At 42.0% G+C, this 20,228-nt stretch overlaps 1 protein-coding gene across 2 annotated transcripts in view; it reads left to right on the plus strand.

The window, feature by feature from the left end:
• The first annotated feature begins 2,607 nt into the window (after positions 1-2,607).
• The window catches only part of CERS6 (ceramide synthase 6), a 303,793-nt gene continuing 286,172 nt past the window's right edge, over positions 2,608-20,228 (plus strand). Inside the window, exon 1 of one of the 2 annotated variants that reach the window (XM_001497253.6) lies at positions 2,608-3,251. In XM_001497253.6, the coding sequence (XP_001497303.1) occupies positions 3,082-3,251 (170 nt within the window). In that variant the 5' untranslated portion in view covers positions 2,608-3,081. 2 annotated transcript variants of the gene reach the window in all.

Here is a 20,228-nt window from a genome sequence, read left to right on the forward strand (position 1 = left end):
AACACTGGGCCGCCTGCAGGGGAGCACGGGAACTTAACCACTCGGCCACGAGGCCACCCCCTATATAAACATTTAACACAATTATTTATTCAGATTTTTTCCTCTCCCAAAGGAGATTTTTTATGAGGTTGGAGTAATGCTGACATTAATTCAATAGTTTATTGAGTACCTACCACATGCTGGGCACTATTTTAAGTGCTAGGGATAAGAACAGTGATGGACACAAATCTTTAACTTTTAAAGCTTACATTTTAGTGTGTGCATGGGGAGCCCATAGAGAAATAAGAATATATCGTGTTTGGGGCCAGCCCCGTGGCCAAGTGGTTAAGTTCATCTGCTCCACTTCGGTGGCCCAGGGTTTCACCGGTTCGGATCCTGGGTGTGGAAATGGCATGGCTCATCAAGCCATGCTGAGGTGGCATCCCACACGCCACAACTAGAAGGACCCACAACTAAAAAAAATATACAACTATATACCGGGGGGCTTTGGGGAGAAAAAGGAAAAATAAAAATCTTAAAAAAAAGAAGAATATATTGTGTTAGATGGTGATTAATGCTTTGGAAACAAAGCAGGAAGGCTAGATAAGAAGAGTGAGGCTGGGGAGTGAGGGTTGTAGATTAACCAAGGAAGGCTTCACTGAGTGAGCGACATTATAGATAGAGCAGACATGGATATTTGGGGGGAAAAAGTTCCAGAGATAGAGAAAAGGAAGTGCAAAGGCCCTAAGGCATGCTAGGTGTTTTCCAGGAGGCCAGTGTGACCAAGGCAGAGCAAGGGAGTGGGAGATGAGAGAGGAGAGAGTAGATGACGTCAGAGAGTTAATATGGAGCTAAAGATTTTAGGACATTGAAATGACTTTGGCTTCCACTTGGGGAGGGATGGGGAAGCAGTAAGGCTTTAAACACAGAAGTGATCTTACTCACATTTCAACAGGATCACTCTGGCTGAGAATACAACGTAGAAGGACAAGAGTTGAACCTGGGAGTTGGGACGCTGCTGGGGTAACTCAGGTGAGAAATGTTGGTTGTTTGGACCAAGATGGTAGCAGAAGAGGTGGTAAGAGATGGTGTGATTCTCATTTAAGGATGGACCTGACAGTATCTGTGATGGACTAGAAAGGAGATATGAGAGAGAGAAGGAATAAAAGATGGCTACAGGTTTTTGGCCTGAGCAAGAAAACAAGAAGAAAAAATGTTAGGGGGAAGGAAATTTTGGGCAGGAAATGGTCCTTAGACATCCAAGTGGAGTTGTTGAATTGACAGTGGATCAAGGAAGAGTTCATGTCTAGAGATATAAATTTGGGAACCATCAGTGTGACGTTGAAAGCCATACAGATGGCAGTGAAAGCCATGGGACTGGATAAGGTCACCACGTGAATGACTACAGATAGAAAAGTGAAGAGAACAAAAGACTGACTCGTAGGCCACTCCAACTTTAAGGGGTTAGGATGGCAAGGAGTAACCAGGAAGGAAACTCAGAAGTGGCCAAGAGGTAGGAGGAAAACCAGAAGAAAGTGGTTTCTGGAAGTCAAGACAAGAAAGTGTTTAAAGAGGCAGGCACTGGCCAACTTGGTCAAATGCTACTTCTGATAGAGGTGCTGAGAACTGATCTTTGGGTTTAGTAGCACAGAGATCCCTGGTGACTTGGAGCAGTTCAGTGCACCAGAGAGGGGCAAATGCCAAAACAGAAATTCGTGAGAATGGAGGGGAGAGAAATGGGAAGCAACAAACATAGGCAATTCTTTAGAGATTTGCTTTAAAGGGAAGGAGTGAAAAGATAGTAATAGATAGCTGGAAGGGGAGGGAGAGTAAAGAAGTGTGTTTTAAGGCCCTGTTTTTATGCCTCTTGGAAAGGCCCAGTGGAATTTATTGGCAGAACCAAGCAGAAAATGAATGGTTGTGAGGAAAATGAACAGAACATCTTCTGGAACCAGATCTGCATAGGCCACTGAACTGATCCACCTATGGTTTCTGTATCAATGAGGAAATGTGTTGGGGGAGTGACGGTGCCTGGGTTAGGCCTTACAGGTCAAATGCCTTTAAGATTTCACATTCAAAAGGCAGAAATAATGGGCCTGTCAAGGAGCAGAGTGGATGCTCGCCACTGATCAGCGAAGCCAAAATGTAGTCCGGCTAGCGGCATTTTCTGAGAGGTTCACTTAGAGGGGCGATTTTACAAAATGCTGCAGTTGCTACCATCACCAACTTCGTCATCATCATTATCAAATAGCAATTAAATGCCTAATTTCTCCTACCATCCCATAATTAAAAATAAAGGGCCCTGTGTCCTAGCGGAGCTGGTTGTGGTGACAAGCAGTAGTATAACGAGGCTGCAGGTCAGAGATGGGGAAAGACTCGCACGGGGCAGAAGCAAATGGCTCTTGCCACTATCCTGTCCCAGTTCCTGATTTTCACCCTGTCTCTCCAAGCGCTGGCGCGGATGAGTCTTTCCCTCCTACTTCTTCCTCCTTTGCTCTCTGCGCCCCCTACTTCTCCTTTTACTGTTCTCTCTCAGGTTAGGGGTGGTTCTGAAATCGGCCCCGGCCTCTACCTGCCTCCCCACTGCCTGTGGGCACACGGGAAACGGACTGAGACCCCTGAAACTCCAGTGGGGCAGGAGCCGGCGATCTGAGCATGTGCGAGCAAGGCTTGGGTCCGGGGCGGATTTGGAAGGCTGTCGCCAGGTGGCTACCCTAATCGCAGAGCGAGAGCACAGGGAGCGCTGGGCCGGGCAGGGGTCCGAGGAACGGTGCCCCTGCGCCCAGGGCGCAGCAGCTGCGCCCTGCCCTCTGGGCGTGGGCAAGCTGGCCGCGTGTGCCTTGCTGCTTGACGCGAGGACCAGCCAATCAGGACGAGCGGCCCGGGCTGCCATGTGACAGGCGAGGCGGCCCCTTTCCCCAACGCGGCCAGAGGGAGGAGAGAACCGGGGCTCGCCGCGAGCCTTCGAGAGCAGCGGCCGCGGAGGAGGCGGCGGCGGCGGCGGTTCAGTCTTGGGCCAGCCGAGCGCGCATCCCCGGGCGCCCTGCGCGGCGGAGAGCTCGGCTGGTCGCAGGAGCTCAGGACAGGAGTGGACAAAGCAAGATGGCAGGGATCCTAGCCTGGTTCTGGAACGAGAGGTTTTGGCTCCCGCACAATGTCACCTGGGCAGACCTGAAGAACACGGAGGAAGCCACCTTCCCGCAGGCTGAGGACCTCTATCTCGCCTTCCCCCTGGCCTTCTGCATCTTCATGGTACGGCTCATCTTCGAGAGGTAAGAAGGGCTGGAGCGCTCCTCCCCTCCCCCTACACACACACCACACACACACACCCCACACACACTCGCGCGCACACGCACACTCGCGTGCTCTGTGGCGCACGCACCCGCGCCCCAGCGCTCGCGCTCACGCCTCGCAACCTTTGTGTTCGGGCAGGGGTTGCTGACCCCTCAGCCACGCTGCCGTTCTGGTAGCTACGGAGGGTCTGGCTTGCCTACGGATTTCCTCCGGGGCGCCGGGGAGGGACCGCGGAGCGTTGGGGTCGCCCCCCGCACTCCTCCTTAGCCCACTCCCTCCTCCTCGCGGCGAGGGCAGGCGAACAAAGGTGAGCTACGGCCGGCCGCGGGACCAGCCGCACTCCGCGGGCTCGCCGCTCTCCTCCTGCGGGCACGCCGCGCTGCCGGGCAGGGCTTCCCCGCCGGGGCTCGCCGCCACCCACCTGACAGCCAGGAACCTTCCGGACGCGCGGCCCGGAGGGCGGAGGAACCACGCACACTTCCCATCCTTTCACCTCTCCACACGGAGTGTTGGGACTGTGCTTCAGAAGAATTCGCCAGGGACTCCTTGGCATCTGGCCGCTATTGGGTTTCCATCAGGGACACTGAGTATGAGGCTCACAGTCCTGGGAAATAGGTGACAATAGTTTGTAGGTTTCCAGTACTCCAGGTCATTGGCGGTTTCTTTAAAAGAGGATATGACAGGACGGGTGCACAACCTGCAAAATGGTGATATTAAATTGATAGATGCTTCCTATGAATAACCATAAACTTATTTTGGTACCAGAACGCGTTTAAAATTTTTTTTAAAGAATTATCATATTATGATTTGTATAATCCCCCGTTTTGTTTGGATAGCTCCATTGTGTCATGAACAAACTTGTGTGACTCCTCGTTGAGTCAGTCTTAGTCGCTAAAGTAGAGTTTGCCTGCTATGCATTCTTCGGGTGCTATTGAAACAAAACCCGGGCAGCAGCACACACTTCTGTCTTTTTCTCAGCTGCAGACCTCGCCTCCTCTCCCATTCATCAGCAAAAGCTGAATTTCTTAGATCACAAAGTAGAGTTTAGGCTACATTTCTCACTTCCTCTCCTCCTCTCTTCCCCTGCTCCCAACTCACCTTGATTTTGTTTCTTAAGCTTTTGCTCTGTTATTTTGTTTGCTGTTTCTGTTTGTCTGAAATCACTACTGAAGATGACAGAATTTGTCTTTTGTGTCATTTGTTGCTGGAAATGGCAACAGACAAAGCTCCATGGGAACAAAAAGTATCTTTTGTTTAAGGAAGGTGTATTTTTCAACGGGCAATATTGTGTTTGAGAACCAAGTCAGCTGTTGGTATGTGGAGATTGACATACAGGAAGAAACAGATTTAAAGACCTATTTTAAAACGAGTGGAATCCAGCACTGGAACTTGCTGTGAAAAAGTGGGTGTGTTTGCAGGTTTAGAGTTGCTTCTAGAGCAAATGTTTACTTAGAGAAAATAGGAACTCATATCTAACTTGCATTCTCTCCAAAGACAGCCTCTCTGGAATAGCAGGTTGCTCTGTGTTGACACATAGTAAAGACTACACACACAGTTGCTGGATGACATCTGATCAATCCTGCCTGATCAAGTCTGGTTGTGCTCACCTTTAGTTAGCTAATGCACTTGAGAGAGCTATGCAGTCTCATGTTTTGGAAAATAAAAGCATGTCAGCTAATGACCTGTATATGGAAAGCTGCATTTTCCTGACATCCTTCTTCTCTACGCTAATTCCAGGGTGTTCACTGGGTTGGAAAAAAATAAATTTATTAGAGAATGGAGATAACTTGGTACCTAGACTCTCCCTGCTTTTAAAAACAAAACAAAAACAAAAACTAATGTAAGAGTTGGAAATTGGAAGTTCGTTTTCCCTCTTGAATATTTTTTTCTTCCTTTGCATAATCCTGTGACAGAGTTTACACAAAAGGGGTCAGCTGCTTTCAACTATCAGTCACAGCCAATGTCCTCATACTGATGTGTAGAGAGTTGGTCAGTTTTTTTCAGGCTATTGATGAAAGTAGAAGTGATTCAATGGCCTGTATGGAGAGTGAAAGTTTATGATTAGTATTCAGAATAATAATCCAATATGGCATACACCACAGGATGCTACTGACTTTTGGAAAGGTGTCTACTTTGTTTCTTCCTACAGTAGTGACAGCTCTGTCTTTAATGATTCAGACTCTCTCCATTCTCTGAAAATCCAAGTGTATAGTTCTATCCAGAATGACAAGTTCTATATGTTTCTCCTCTTCTCAAACCTAAATGACACATTCTGGCAGCCAACCTGTGGCCTTCATCTCAGTAGCATCTATCAAGGGCCTAAATCAATATAATTGAGCCAGCCAATATGGTTATCATTGGGACGAGTCACTCTCAGTATCCTTCTAACGTGTTCATGAATCTTTTTCTTTTGTGTTATTGTATAATGTATAACATGATTTAAAGAAGCCTGTGGAATCCCTTTGTAAAATGAAATGCTTTTGTAACAGGAATAATTCCCCCAGTTTTCTATTCCTTTTAGGCTTGTATTGTCATTTATTTCAAAGCTGAGAACATAGCTCATTATCCAAGATCTTTATTTCCATTAAATGGAGTCTGAAATGCCCTTGTTGAGGCTAAAATTGTGAATTTGAATGCCTTCCCCTCAGTCTTACATATTTCTGTCTATAAAGGGAAACACGAAAGAATTGACTGAATTGGGCCTTGCCCAACTGAACAGTCCTATCTTTTTGTTTTCACCCCCACTGTTGGTGTGTTGACAGTGGTAGCATTGGTGGCCAGAACAACGCCATGTTATAGTACCATATGGATAACAATATGGAGACCCAGCATGGTTGGTTAAAAATGGAGCAGCCTAAACTCCATGACTTTTGGCTGAGTCTTTGAATAGCTCAAAGCTTGGTGGTTTTTAGCATAGTCTTTATACTATACTTCGCTCTTGGTAGGGGCCTAAAGGGCCACTGTAGATATTGTTTGATTGATAAAGTATCTGTTGTTAAAAAAAAAAAAGCTGGATGGTTTCCCCTAGAATGAAAATTGTAGTGTATACCATTATATTACGTTGTTGGCTTGATGACAAGGAAAAAATATTACTTAATGATATAGCCTTATCATCTATTTGATGAATTTTCTTGATTTGATGCTTGTTTAGGCTCAGTAAGCCATTCTTTAGAATTCTAATAAATGCTTCTTCCAAATTCATCTTTTCAAAAATGTGTGTTGCTATGGTATTCACAAATGTTGAATTAAAGTTCTGCTAAATTTCTGTTTGGGAATAAAAATTCTTTGAGTTATCATTATAAAGGGTAAAGTTAATGAATTTTCTTCCTTGTGGCTTTAGGAGAGAGATACAGAAGGTATTAATTGAGAATCAGAATGTTCAATTCTGGTCAAATTTACCTCAAATTGGGGCAGCTACCTAGTTTATCTCTGCCTTATTTTTGCATCTATGCAGTGAAGCAGTTGGCCTGTGCGATCTAAGGTTGCTTTCACCCTCCAATTATTTAATTCTTATAGGTTCTTTCTATACTTGAAAGTTACTAATTATTAGCTCATGAAACTTTGAAGCAGGCTAAATGTCATTTTCTGAGGTAGAAATAAGCTGTCTAAGAATAAAGAGATTTTTTTCATACAAATATTCTAGCCAATGGTTTTGTTTCTTGTATTTTTCAGTTACGATTTGAGTTAAGAGAATCATTTCAACTACTATTCTTTTGTGCTCCAAAAAGCTACAGTATTTCAGGATAACCAACAAAGAAGATTCTACAGAGAAAGCCATTGCTCACTCTCAGACCTTTTTTAGATGGACACCAGAGTAGACCCAGCACCTCTTGTGATGGCGAGATAAGAAATGAGAAGCTCATTCCCGTCCGGTTGGCTCTCAAAGTGAGAGCTGTGAGAGCTGTCGCTCTTGAGGAGGCTGACACCAGTCTTGCCTGGCTCATTCAGCCAAGTAATAACCTGCTGCCCCCAAACTTTCAAGGCACAACAGTGTCTCAGTTGTGTCGGAGGAAATGCCCGGCTGGTCGGCTTTTTCCTATGGGTTCACTTAATATTTTTGCCTTGCCGGCAGCCTTGGGTGAGGTTCTCTAAGAGAGGGGAGGGTGAGAGAGAAGATGAATGAGAATGTATTCTTGATGGTTAGAGGGGAGAGGAGAGGTGTGAGTGAATGACTGCCAGGAAAAAGTGGGGTGTCAGGTGAGTTTCATTAGTGAAGGATGTTCCTATAAGGTACCTTGTAATGAAGAGACTGGTATCATCAGATATATTTTAAAAGAGTATGCAATGGACTGAATGGTCATGTCCTCTCAAAATTCATAAGTTGCAATCCTGATGGCCAAGATGATGGTATTGGGAAGTGGGGACTTTGGAAGGTGATTAGGTCTTGAGGGTGGAGCCTTCGTGAATGGGATCATTGCCCTTCTAAAAAAGGCCCAGAGGACATCCTCGCCCCTTCCACCATGTGAGGACACAGTAAAAAGTTGACCATCTATGAACCAGGAAGATTGTCCTCACTAGACAAATCTACAGGCACCTTTATCTTGGACTTCCCAGTCTCCAGAACTGTGAGAAATAAATTTCTGTTACTTATAAGCCTCCCAGCCTGTGGTGTTATTATAGCAACCCAAATGAACCACGACACAGTATTTGAGAACAACTTGCATACAAACGCAGTTTTTCTCATTCAATCAGTCCTGGACATTTAACTTTATAAATGTACCTGTTTCACTCATTAAGTGATGGTGCGATTCAGATGAAAACTGTGGATACCTGCTTTGCCAGAGTGGTCCAGGAGGCAGGAGTTGGGGTCTAACACAGTTAGGTCACCTCCTATAATTTCTAACTGGGAGAGGAAAATTGGATTACAATGCATATTTTGTTGGAAAGCAACCTAAAATCAAAGAGATGGTATTCTCTGCAGAACTTTAGTACACCTTTCTCATCTTCCAGAATAAAAGGTTTATGTTTACAGGGTGGAGTAGTGTAGCTATTTGAAATAGGTTGATTTATGGAGAAAAGGCATTACGTTACTCTTTATAGGCAGTACCTTATAATGGTGGGGAAGGCAGTGACATAACTTTACGTGATCCCAAATGATTCAATGTCATCAAGGATTAATGAAATTAACATCTTGAGTTCACTTATGACTTTTCTGTTGAAAGGATCTGAATTCTCTCTGGACAACGTTAGATTTTTTTCTCCTGCATTCCAGTTTATGAGATATTTTGGAAGTGGTTCGTCTTCTGTAATGGGAAAGGGCAGGTGGCAGTGGAAGGAAAACGGAGTTTCAGGTGAATTTCTTCCATCATAAACCAGCGCCATGGCTTTATAAGAGATCACTGCACCCCTCAGGCTTTCTTCACCTGTTTTACTCACCTAATAACATTTTGTGGGTGAGCAATAGAATCTAGGTCCATATTGTACATGGAAGATTTTAAATGTTTATTATATGCTCTTAAATTCCTTCTTCTATCACCAGGCAAAACCAGATTTTCTAAATCTATTGGTCATCTATTTCGTACAAAGCCATGACTCTCAAAATTTTATTTTATTTTTTTTCTCTTCATTTGATCAGTTAATTTCTTAAATACTTTTGAGTCAGGATACTAAGGCTCCAGATTTTGTTTGCTGGTGTCTAGTTATGTCCTTTAATGTTTTTAGGGAGCTATTCTTTTTTCTTTTTATTTGTAAAAACAAGAGGTAAACGAGATTGCCACTTGTAGCACAAGGAGCCTACTATATTAGTGATGCCCTGAGAATAATTTTTTCTTTTTGGTGAGGAAGACTGGCCCTGAGCTAACATCTGTTGTCAATCTTCCTCTTTTTGCTTGAGGAAGATTGTCCCTGAGCTAACATCTGTGCCAGTCTTCCTTTATTTTGTGTATGGTATGCTACCACAGCATGGCCCGATGAGTGGTGTGTAGGGCTGCACCTGGGATCTGAACCTGTGAACCCTGGGCTGCCGAAGAAAAGTGTTAGAACTTAACCACTGCACCACTGGGCTGGGCTCTGCCTTGAGAATCTTTATTCCTAAGGTTTTAGTCTTTGGTATCTCCTCCCACCCTTTGAAAAGATATGATTTCATAAGCTCTTTTGCTGTCACTCTTTCCTGCCACCATAATCTTCATTGACTTCTCCAAATACCTATGCTATGGCGTGATGGAACACAAAACGGTGATTCTCACAACATCTTTTTGGGGTGGCTCATGGTTGACGTGAGCTAGGGCACATGGTCCGAAGCTGTGATTTGGAGCTCACCATTTGTTTTGTTTTCATTTGACTATTGTGAATAACTCCACTTTGTAATGAATAGCTTTTACTTTAATTTTGAAAGTAATAGTAACAACTAATATTTATTTCCTAAAATGAGTTTATTACGTTACATGGTTTACTTCATTGAATCTTCTCTGAAGCCCTGTGAGGTAGATATTAATTTTCCCAATATTTCACAGATAATTTTAATGATTGAGAATTTAGAAAATGCACCTAACTTTACACAGGATAAAATAACAAGGTAAGCATTTGAAACCAGGTTTCTTTTTTTTTTTTTTAAGATTTTATTTTTTCCTTTTTCTCCCCAAAGCTCCCCCGGTACATAGTTGTATATTCTTCGTTGTGGGTCCTTCTAGTTGTGGCATGTGGGACGCCTCCTCATCGTGGTTTGACGAGCAGCGCCATGTTCGCGCCCAGGATTCGAACCAACGAAACACTGGGCGGCCTGCAGCGGAGCGCGCAAACTTAACCACTCCGCCACTGGGCCGGCCCCTGAAACTAGGTTTCTTGATCTAATAGTTTTGGTGATCTCATATTTTAAATATAAGGAGATCATATTGTTTATATATATGGTTTCATTTGCCGGTTTTTGCTATTTAATTGTATAGCATTTTCCATGTAATTAAACTTACTCAAAAATATTTTCAATGACTGTACATTATCCAAACCACGGAGATACCTTAATTCCTTTAACCAGTCCCATATTATTGTTGGACATTTAGGCTGTTTCCAGTTTGTGATATAAATCTTTCAATTCCTGATGACTTCCTAAGGAATGTTTCCTAGAAGTGGCATTTCTAAGCCCAAAAGGATGAATATTTTAGTGTTCTTGAGAGATACAAATTGCTAAATTGGTGTCCAGAAAGATTATATCTATTTGCACTTCCTTATCAGCATACAGATTATCATTTGAGGAAATTTTTGCTTTGAAAACAGACGAAAATATTACTGTTGCAATGTGTGTTTTTATGTTATTCATGATGAACTTACTTCAAATATTTATTAATCATTTGTATTTTACTTTTTATTTAGTTTTCTATTGGGTTGAGCCTCCCAACTTTTTTGGGGGAAAGTGGTGGCCTTTGCATTTTTTTTTTTTTTAACGCAGAATGGTCTTGTCTTGGTCTGTTTCTCTGGTCATGTGTTTATGCTCTTTTATTTCTTTCTGCTTCCTGCCTGTCCCCCACAACCTAAGTCATCATCAGGGGAAGCTTCTCGGATTCCACATAGTAGAAGAGATGCATTCAAGAGGATGAGGTAGATAATATCCTGACTGTATTGTGGAGAATGAGGCAGAGAGAAAGGGCTGGGAGGAGGTTTGAGGGATTGAGAATGAATGGGTTCTTATGAAGGAAAACTCAGAGAGAGCTTAAATTCCTTTATATTGTCTCTCTGAACGTTTGCTTAAAAGTGACTTATTAGACTAATTGTTAGGGAAATGCAAATCAAAACCACAATGAGATACTACCTCACACCCATTAAGATGGCAGCTATGAAAAAAATGTTGATGAGGATGTGGAGAAATTGGAACTCTGTGCATTATTGGTGGGAATGTAAATTGGTGCAGCTGCTATGGAAAACAGTATAGAGGTTCTTCAAAAAATTAACAATAGAATTACCACATAATCCAGTAATTCTACTTCTGGTATATGCCCAAAAGAATTGAAAATAGGCTCTCAAAGAGATATTTGTACATTTACAGTCATAGCAACATTATTCACAATAGCCCAAACAGTGGAAGCAACCTAAGTGTCCATGGACAGACGAGTGGATAAATAAAATGTAGTATATACGTGCAATAGAATATTATTCAGCCTTAAAAAGGAAGGAATTCTGACACATGTTACAACATGAAAAAACCTTGGGGATGTCATGCTAAGTGAAATAAGACAGTCACAAAAAGACAGATATTGTGATTGCACTTATATGAGGTACTTGTGTAGTCAAATTCATAGAGACAGAAACAGGAGCTGAGGGGAAAGGAAATGCAGAGTCGTTGTTTCATGGGTACAGAGTTTCAGTTTTGCAAGATGAAAAGAGTTCTGGAGATGGATGGTGGTGACGGTTGCACCAGAAAGTGAATGTACTTAATGCTACCAAACTGTACATTTAATAAAGCTTAAGATGGCAAATTTTATGTTGTGTGTGTTTCACCACAACTAAGAATAATAATAAAAAAAAGAAAGATTTACTGACTAAAAAAAATAATAAGTCACTTACTAGAAATAACCGATTCTATTTTCTAGGCTTGAGAGTTTTCTAGTTAGCAACAAACTTTCCCGTCCTCTTGATCTCAGTTCCATCGAGCACTGTTTTTTGTTTGTTTGTTTTTAAATGCTTAATCCCCTTGGGATCTAGGAGAGCCTCTCTTCTCTCCAGAATCATCTGGCCTGGTGGGTGGGAGGTGAGGGGTGATGGCAGGAAGGTTCAAGTCCAGAGAGCACTTAAGTACCCTGGGCCTTTTAGGAGGGCACTTCAACCAAACAACGTCCTTGAAGTCCGTTGGTTAATATGGCAATTTAATAATTGTGAATTGGTGTCACAGAACAGGAGAGCTCAGTGTCTCTAGGAAACCACACTGCGCAGTCTCAGAGGATGCCCAGGATTAAAGTAAAGGCATACTAGTGAGTACACAATCCATTTAAAGCAAACCGGGATGATGGGATAAAAATTCCAGTTAGGCAGTGGCCTGGGCCACAGATAGAACCTATGGAAGCTTTGGCTGTGGAAGGAGATCAGATCTGACCCTCCTCCCTACCTTTCAATTTAATTTTACCCTCATTTTGTAAGGAAATGATTTAAACTCTTGAAAATCTAAACATGGTTTTACTCAAATGCTGCGTATTGTAAGGCAGTTGATTGCAAGCATTGGCAGGTATATATTGTTGCAAGTTTATACTCATGTGTGATCATTGTACAAAACCCTGCTTTCGGTAATTCATTCATGAGAGTATTTGGGGCAGTTTTTTGTTTTGTTTTGTTTTTAAGAACGTTCTTTTCTCACTACTGGCCTTCAAAATGGGCTCCTCTTGGACCACTCCTGCTTCCCATTCCTTCTTCGGCTATTATTACCTCTGAATTGGACTGTGGGGATTGCTTTTGGCAGGGGTGGGGTTGGAGATACACAAATGGCTTTTCATTGCAAGAAGGATGCATTCCTTTGCTAGGCAAGCTTTTTCACACAGTGACCTAGGAATAACATTTGTTTGTGATTTGCCAGTGTGGACATAAATGTCACATCTTATCTTTGAGGTTTTCAGGTTACAAAGCTATTGTTGCTGTCCTGAAGCTGTAATTGGGATTCTTTCTCTCCTTCTCCCTCCCACTCCCCCTCTCTCTCTCCCTCCCTCTCTATCTCCCCCTGTCCTCTCCCTCTTTCTCCATCTCTCCTTCCCTTCCTTCCCTATTATTGTCGGTACAGATCCTTTGCAAACAGAGGGAAGTCTTGAGAGCAGTGGAGCAGCACTGTTAAGGGTGGGGGAGGGGACAGAGAAAACCATCCAGAATCTTGTCCAGGGACACCGTTTGGCAAGTATCGGAGTAAAAGCTGCCAGCTAGTCTAAGTGGCCCTGTAGATCTTGTCTTTATAGATCACCATTCAAAGCAGAATAAAGCAACTTGGTGGTTTAAGCAGAGTGGCAGTTTTGGACACAAGAGCTTGAGTGAAGGGAAATTGAGAACCACGCAATCACTCACTTAGGCATTATGGAGATGAAGGGAATAAAAGGGCTTCGTGCGTCACTGGGTGCGGGTATCTTGCACCCGCTAGACTCAAGGGTGACAGTGCATTTAAATTATGTTACTGTCTTGTACATTTATTGTAATTAATTATAAATGTATATTCCTAACTAGAATTAAAAGGAAAACGGATGGGGTATCAGAAGGACTTTGGAACCTGGGTTTAAATCGAAACCCTGCCCTTTATCAGCTATACAGTAGTGGACAGCGTACTCTCTGAAATTTGGTGTCCTCACTTGTAAAATGGGGAATATGCCTACTGTGTGGTGTTGGAGGACTGTGTGCAAAAACATATTTAAAGGGGACGCAATAAACACTGGTGCTTAAAAATACATTTTGTATAAAAAATAATTGATACCATAGTACAGTATTTAGCACCTACTTGAGAAATAATATTGTGTTATTTAATGTGATTTGATGTGTTGGAGGTGTGTGTGGAGGGGTGGGGAGAAAGTGCAGCTTGTGGAGGGAGTAGGACCTGTTTATATTTTTGATCCTAGAACTGGAGGATTTACTTGTTCTGTTGAAGAGTAAATATTTAGAATTTTAGACGGGCATTGAAGCCCTAAACTCTTTAGTACCATGCCTATTTAGGGAGGAGAATGCTGCTAAGCCTTTTTTTCTCAACTGTTAATAGTGATGTGGATTGTAGGCCAGAGACTTGCTTGCATTTGGTGGCAGAAAACTATTTCTAATGGTGGGATTTTAGACAAGTGATGGGAAGCTGTGTACCAAATGGAGCCTGAAGCCTCCTCTGGAGGCTGTGCCTTTGGAGAGAGCCCAGGAAGATGGTCTTCCACCAGGTAGAGTTCTCTCCAGGAAGCTGCCTTTCCGTGGAGGGATGCCTTAGGCAAATATCCCGATCTATCTCCCACCACTCCGTCAGGCCCTGATGGTCCTTTTTTACTGCATGTAGTCCCAAGGGAAAATTGATTGGGTAGTCAATCACTAGTAATGGCAAATATCACATGTGCCATTTATATTGATTTAAGACCTGGACTGAATTCTGGCCATGCCACTTACTAGTCACAGATCTAGGAGCAAATTGCCTAATCTCCCTGTGCTCAGTTTTCATCAGACACTCATAAGGTAGTTGTGAGGATTAGATGAGATAATGCTTGCATGTGTTTAGGGCAATGTCTAGTTCATGGGCACGGTGATTAGTTACTCTTCAGGTTTCTTCAAGGCACACTCCCCCCCCCCCCACCCCCCCGCACACACACACAATCGCTTTCTGAGTGTTTGTTGGAATCTTGATTTCCAGAAAGGAAACTTTACCCTTGGACTTCAGAAACCTTTTGCTAGCATTACCTTTATGTCATGAACATGTAGGACAGACCGCCTTCCTGCTTTTCGCTGGTTGGGCCTGCCGGTGTAGTCCTTTGAGTTCTACTTGTCCTGTTATCCTCCTCCTCTTCTGTCTCTGTCTCCCTCTTTTTTTTCCCTCCAAGGAAAATTCTGGTTCTTTCAATTGTAGTTGGCAGAAGACAACCCTAGCTGCTTAGTGAGGAACTGGGCCCTGTCCACTTGACACTCATATAGTGCTCTTTGTTGAGATTGTATGTTAATATTTAGACAGCTCAGAAATATTTTTTCTAATATGAGCCTCCCAGAAAAAGGAAAGCCTTGAGATTGACATTTATTGATTTTTCAGAATTTTAAGCCTAGTGGATAGTGTTAATTTGATCCTTAAGTAAAAAGAAATTTAGTCTAGCGTCCTTGGGATCGTATTTATGATGATGCAGACATTCAAAATTAGCAGAAAATAATAAATATATGTATTTTTTTCTTAAGAGAAACAAATCTACACCCCCAAATTTGAACTTCCGTTGGTGTGAATGTAGCTAACTTAGCCTTGCCAAATTAGTTCAGAGAGGATTTGCACCTGCTTCAAAAACTTTAGGCACTTTTCCAGCTCTGCACAGCTTAAATATAATTTGTAAGTAGTTTGCCATGTAAATAATTTAATAAGTTTGTTAATTTTTTAAGGCATCAATAAAGGACATCTGACATTTGTGGTGGGTTGTCTTTTAAATGAGGAAGTAAGGCAGAGATGAAACCACAATGCTGTAGAATGACAAATTACCAAAAACTGCCTCTGTTTTAATTGTTATAGTTTAACAGAGTCATAGACTTTCTACTTAGAAAGGAAATTGAAAACTCATTCTTTCAAAAATATATAGTCCATCATGCGTCAGACACCAGCGATGTACCAAAGTGGGGATAATGGTGGGAGAGTCTGCCCTGGGTGCGTGGAGTAAGGGGGTGTGTTACCTGTAGGTTAAAAAACAACAACGAAATTGACTAAAAGTTGGTGTGCTTTTTGTTAGCACCATGTGAAGCCGATTCTAAATATAGAATTGTTAGAGGGAAAAGAATACGCCTTCTCAGCAGGGCACACTGCTTCTTCCACCACCCCTCCCCCGACCTCCTGGGATACCACTGCCAGACGCCTTTTCAGGGCACAGATGTTCTGAAAACCGCACTTTGAGAAATACTTAGTGCTAAGAGTCTCCACCTCCCATTCTATATATTAGGACTCTGAAGCCTATAGCGTTGAAGTGACTTGCCCTGTGCCACCTACCGGTCCTGGCAGAGTCTGGTTGCTGTGGAACACTGCTGTGAAGAGCTAATGTAGAGGGACCAACTGGCCCCTGTTTATCTGGGACTGTCTGGGAAACGCTCAGTCCAGGAAAAACTGGAACAGTTGGTTAGCCCACCTGATTGTTCACCCTGTTAAACCCACATTGGTCTGGTCACCAGCCAGGGATGTTTTCTCAATAAATATGGCTACTCTGCCTCTAAGGTGAATGAGGGTGGTTGTGGAAAGAAGCTTCCTGGGAGATGGAGATGAGTTGCCTGCCCCTGTCAATGTACTATATCTCATGGCTTTTCTTAAAGGTGATTGAAGGGCTCCCCATTAAGTGTGGGTTGGAGCTCCTGAGGGCGGAACTCATTCTGTAGATACCCAAGGCCAGTTCTTGGCGTGGTAATTCCTCCTGAGCACGTTTGTCCTGTGTTACTGAGACCATACACACCGTTTGGTTTTCCTTCCACTTTCTCCCAGTGCGTGTTAAGCATCCACCCTTACATGGCTGCTTGCAGAACTGTAAAGGGACTGGGGAGCGAACAAGAATAGAAATACAGATGGTGGTTGTTACCCAGTTATTTCTGAGGAGTGTTCAGGTGGTCAAGTGGTTTTCAGTGTATGTATTTTATGTTCATGGTTTTGTTGAGTTTTACAATGTGTAAAGCTTACTTTTGCTAGTGTTAGGTACCTGTGGTCTGTGTGAAAGAACTGGGCTCCTGAAATAAACATTGCAGCAGACTATATCTTTGAGGTGAACAAGAGAAGAGTTAGGAAGTTCCAGGGCCCTGACGCTGCCTCCCTCAGAGGCAGGCTGTAGCTACGGGTCGCTAAGCAGGCAGCCAGGCTTGCCAATGTCAGTACCAGGGCCGTGCCCCACCCCGCCACACCTTGTCTGTCCAAACCTTGGCACAGAGTCAAGCCATATAGGATCGGGCAGAAGGCAACTAGTCACCAGTTTAAGACCATGGCTTATCACTCCTTTTAACTACTGGCTCCTTTTTGCTTAGTGCTTCCACGTCTGTTTACCTCTGCCTGTTGTTCAGACTCTACTCTGTCTTCAAATGCAAAGTAGCCTAGGTGAACTGAATCTTCTGATTGGCTGACACCCTTACCGTTTGGCCCTGAGCCCTGGTCACCAGCTGTTCTGTTATTCCTCACGTTTCCCAGGGCAATAGTGAGTTTGGGCCAAATCCACTTAGAAGGATAGTCAATAAGAGCAGTCACCTCACACCTGGCTAACTTTAATTTTTTAGTGTTTAAGAAATACGTAATAAATAATATGGAATAAACATTCTTTCTGTTTTCAAAAGTGACTTCGTGGTTTTAGACTTTTTTCCTGATAAAAATAAAAAGAAATACATTTGGTTAATAAGTTCCACAATTGTAAAACAAAAGTTTATTGTTTGTGAAACAGTTTTTCCCTTTTTCAGGGTTGAACCTGAGATAAAAATGTTGCATTAAAAGCAGAACCAAACCTGGTGAGCCCTTCTCTCCATCAGTCCCCATTCCATTTTCCAGCCAATGTCTAATTCTTTACTCAGGGGTCAAATCTAAGGAATTCAGTCCTTTCAAATTGTCTAAAGCTTTTCTGAATTGGATGCACTTAGCTGCTGGAAACTTTTAACTGCCCTATTTTAAAAGCCAGCCTAAAAGAGTTAGGAAGCTGCTCTGAATGGGAACTGCTAAAGTAAATAGTGTATGATGATACGTTTTGAAAGTTGACACAGATTATACTTAACTTTGCAGGTGAAACTAAATGCAGTCTTTTGGTCCTGAGGCTCAGTGTTTAGATTTGTAGAGAGACTAAGAGTGAGAGCTAGAGAGAGAGAGAGAGAGAGACTGACTCTCTGCAATGTGTGAACAACAAAGGGGAGTATGGAACCCTGAGTTTGGCTTAAAATTCCATCTTGGTGGACCCTCATGGGTATTTGCTATAAACCCAACACTCAAATGTGTAGTCCTCACTTGCTTAACAAACATTTATATGGCATTGTTAGAAAAGTGCTTTATTTTTCTAAGGTAAACTTTGTATTCTGTATGTGTAGCATACATAGAGAAACATGCACAAAAGTAAACTTAAACATATTGCTCGTTGATTTATCACAACAAAGTGAATACACCCAGGTATTCACTAATCAGAACCCAGATCAGGAAACAGAACATTCCTAGCACCCCAGAACCTTCCCCCTTATTAGTTTTTACTCATTTTTATAAATTAAGGAAGAATTATTTGCAATGTGAAGATGAAAGCCAACTTTAACTCCTAAGCTATACAGTAGAACCTTTTATTCCACTTAAGGTCGTTGGTTCCTTATGGAGGAAAACATAAGCTCTGGTACTTGGAACTGTCTTTCTTCTCTTTGTGTTAAGTTTGTGCACATGCTTGGATATGCATGTGTGTGTTTATATACAAAATTTTATTAGTATGGGGCTATAAAATTTAATAAATTAAAGAAATTATTTAGAAAGGAATGGGAAAAGGATGTGAGAAAGTGAATGAGAGAAAGAACCATAGTCAAAACGCCCATTTTCTTTCCCATCTTATTTAATTAGTGAGAATGTTTTATAAGGATAGGCATTAATAAAGGGACAAAAATACAATGTCTTTACATCTTTTTTTAATTTTAAACAAATTAAGGATGTTAAGCAGGGGGTGGGTTTATAGGTTTGTTGAAACGCTTCTGTATCCTGTTCCTTGAATGTAGATCTGAGAAGATGCATAGTTTGGGACAAGGGAATAGTAGCTATCATATACTTTGGATTTGAAGAAGTCGTGTATTTTGAAGACTAAGTATTTGTGATATAGAAATACTGTATTAGTTGTGAAAATAGTATCTTAAAGGCTTACTGTGTTTCATAGTCTTAAAATTATACTCACCTTAAAAACGTATCTTTTAATCAAAATTTTTCTTATTTAAGAAAAGTTTTCTTCTGTTTCATCTTTGGATATGTCTTCTGTTCCATTTGTTCTTGTCTCTTCAGGCATACCAATTATATGTATGTTAGATTTCTTTAGTCTGCCTTTCATTTCCATCATCTTTTCTATACTCATTTTAATAATTTTTTTATGTAGTTTTATTAATTTTCCTCAAGTCTGTCTACCAGCTGTCTTTTTCACTCATGTTTATTCTGTTGCTGTTAATGGTGCTTTAATCTTTCTTTTTTTTATCTTTCCCTTCTCTTCTACTGCTATCTCTGTTTTCGATTTCTTTTTTTCAGTTTTATAATCACTTTTCTGAATCGTACTATCTCTTTGACATTTTTTTTTAAATGATCATGTGCCCTGCAATTTCTTTAAAATTTTTAAAGATTTTATTTATTTTTATTTTTTTCCTTTTTCTCCCCAAAGCCCCCGGAACATAGTTGTGTATTTTCGGTTGTGGGTCCTTGTAGTTGTGGTATGTGGGACACTGCCTCAGTGTGGCTTGATGAGCAGTGCCATGTCTGCGCCCAGGATCCAAACCAGCGAAACCCTGGGCCGCCAAAGCCAGCCCCTCTTTAAAATTTTTGTTTGAAGTCTTCCTGTGTTCCTGTGTGTAATTCTTTCTCATTTGCTTTTTGTTTCTTATTCTTTTGCAGTTTTTATGCATGGGTTGTACTGGTTCCTCCCCATGCCTTTTAGTCCCAAAACACAGAAAATATTGGATCACTTTCTGCTTATTTCTGTAGAGAGGCTACCTTAAAATCATCTTGTTAAAATCTCCTATTGTTTTTGGACTCATAGCATAATAGAATGGTTTCCTTTAAAAATAATGTTTCATTGGGGCCAGCCCCATGGCCGAGTGGTCAAGTTCGCGCGCTCCGCTTTGGCGGCCCAGGGTTTCGCTGGTTTGGATCCTGGGTGCAGACATGGCACCGCTCATCAGGCCATGCTGAGGTGGTGTCCCACATGCCACAACTAGAAGGACCCACAACTAAAGTATACAACTATGTACTTGGGGGATTTGGGGAGAAAAAGCAGAAAAAAAAAAGATTGGCAACAGTTGTTAGCTCAGGTGCCAATCTTTAAAAAAAAATAACAATGTTTTCATTGATAAAATCTTCAGTATGCCATGACTACTATTTCATATGAGTCTTAAATGTTCAAATGACACTAGAGTTGAGGTATAAATTTTCCAGGGCTTTTTTGATAGCTGTGAGGGATGTGGTATACAATATTCTTCCAAATTATGCGTGCTAGTGATAGTGAGTTTTTCACATTAGTTTTAAATGAAGCTTCTGATTTTTTTCCCCCCAGTTGTCTTGGAGATGTAAGAAGACAATATACGTTGACTCTTTGGGTGCAGTATTATCTCAGCAGTAACCATTTGTTAATTTCTAATGAATTAATTTTAATTTGTACATTTAAAATATT

This window comes from Equus caballus, chromosome 18 (assembly GCF_041296265.1).
Source record: "Equus caballus isolate H_3958 breed thoroughbred chromosome 18, TB-T2T, whole genome shotgun sequence".
NCBI lineage: Eukaryota > Metazoa > Chordata > Mammalia > Perissodactyla > Equidae > Equus > Equus caballus.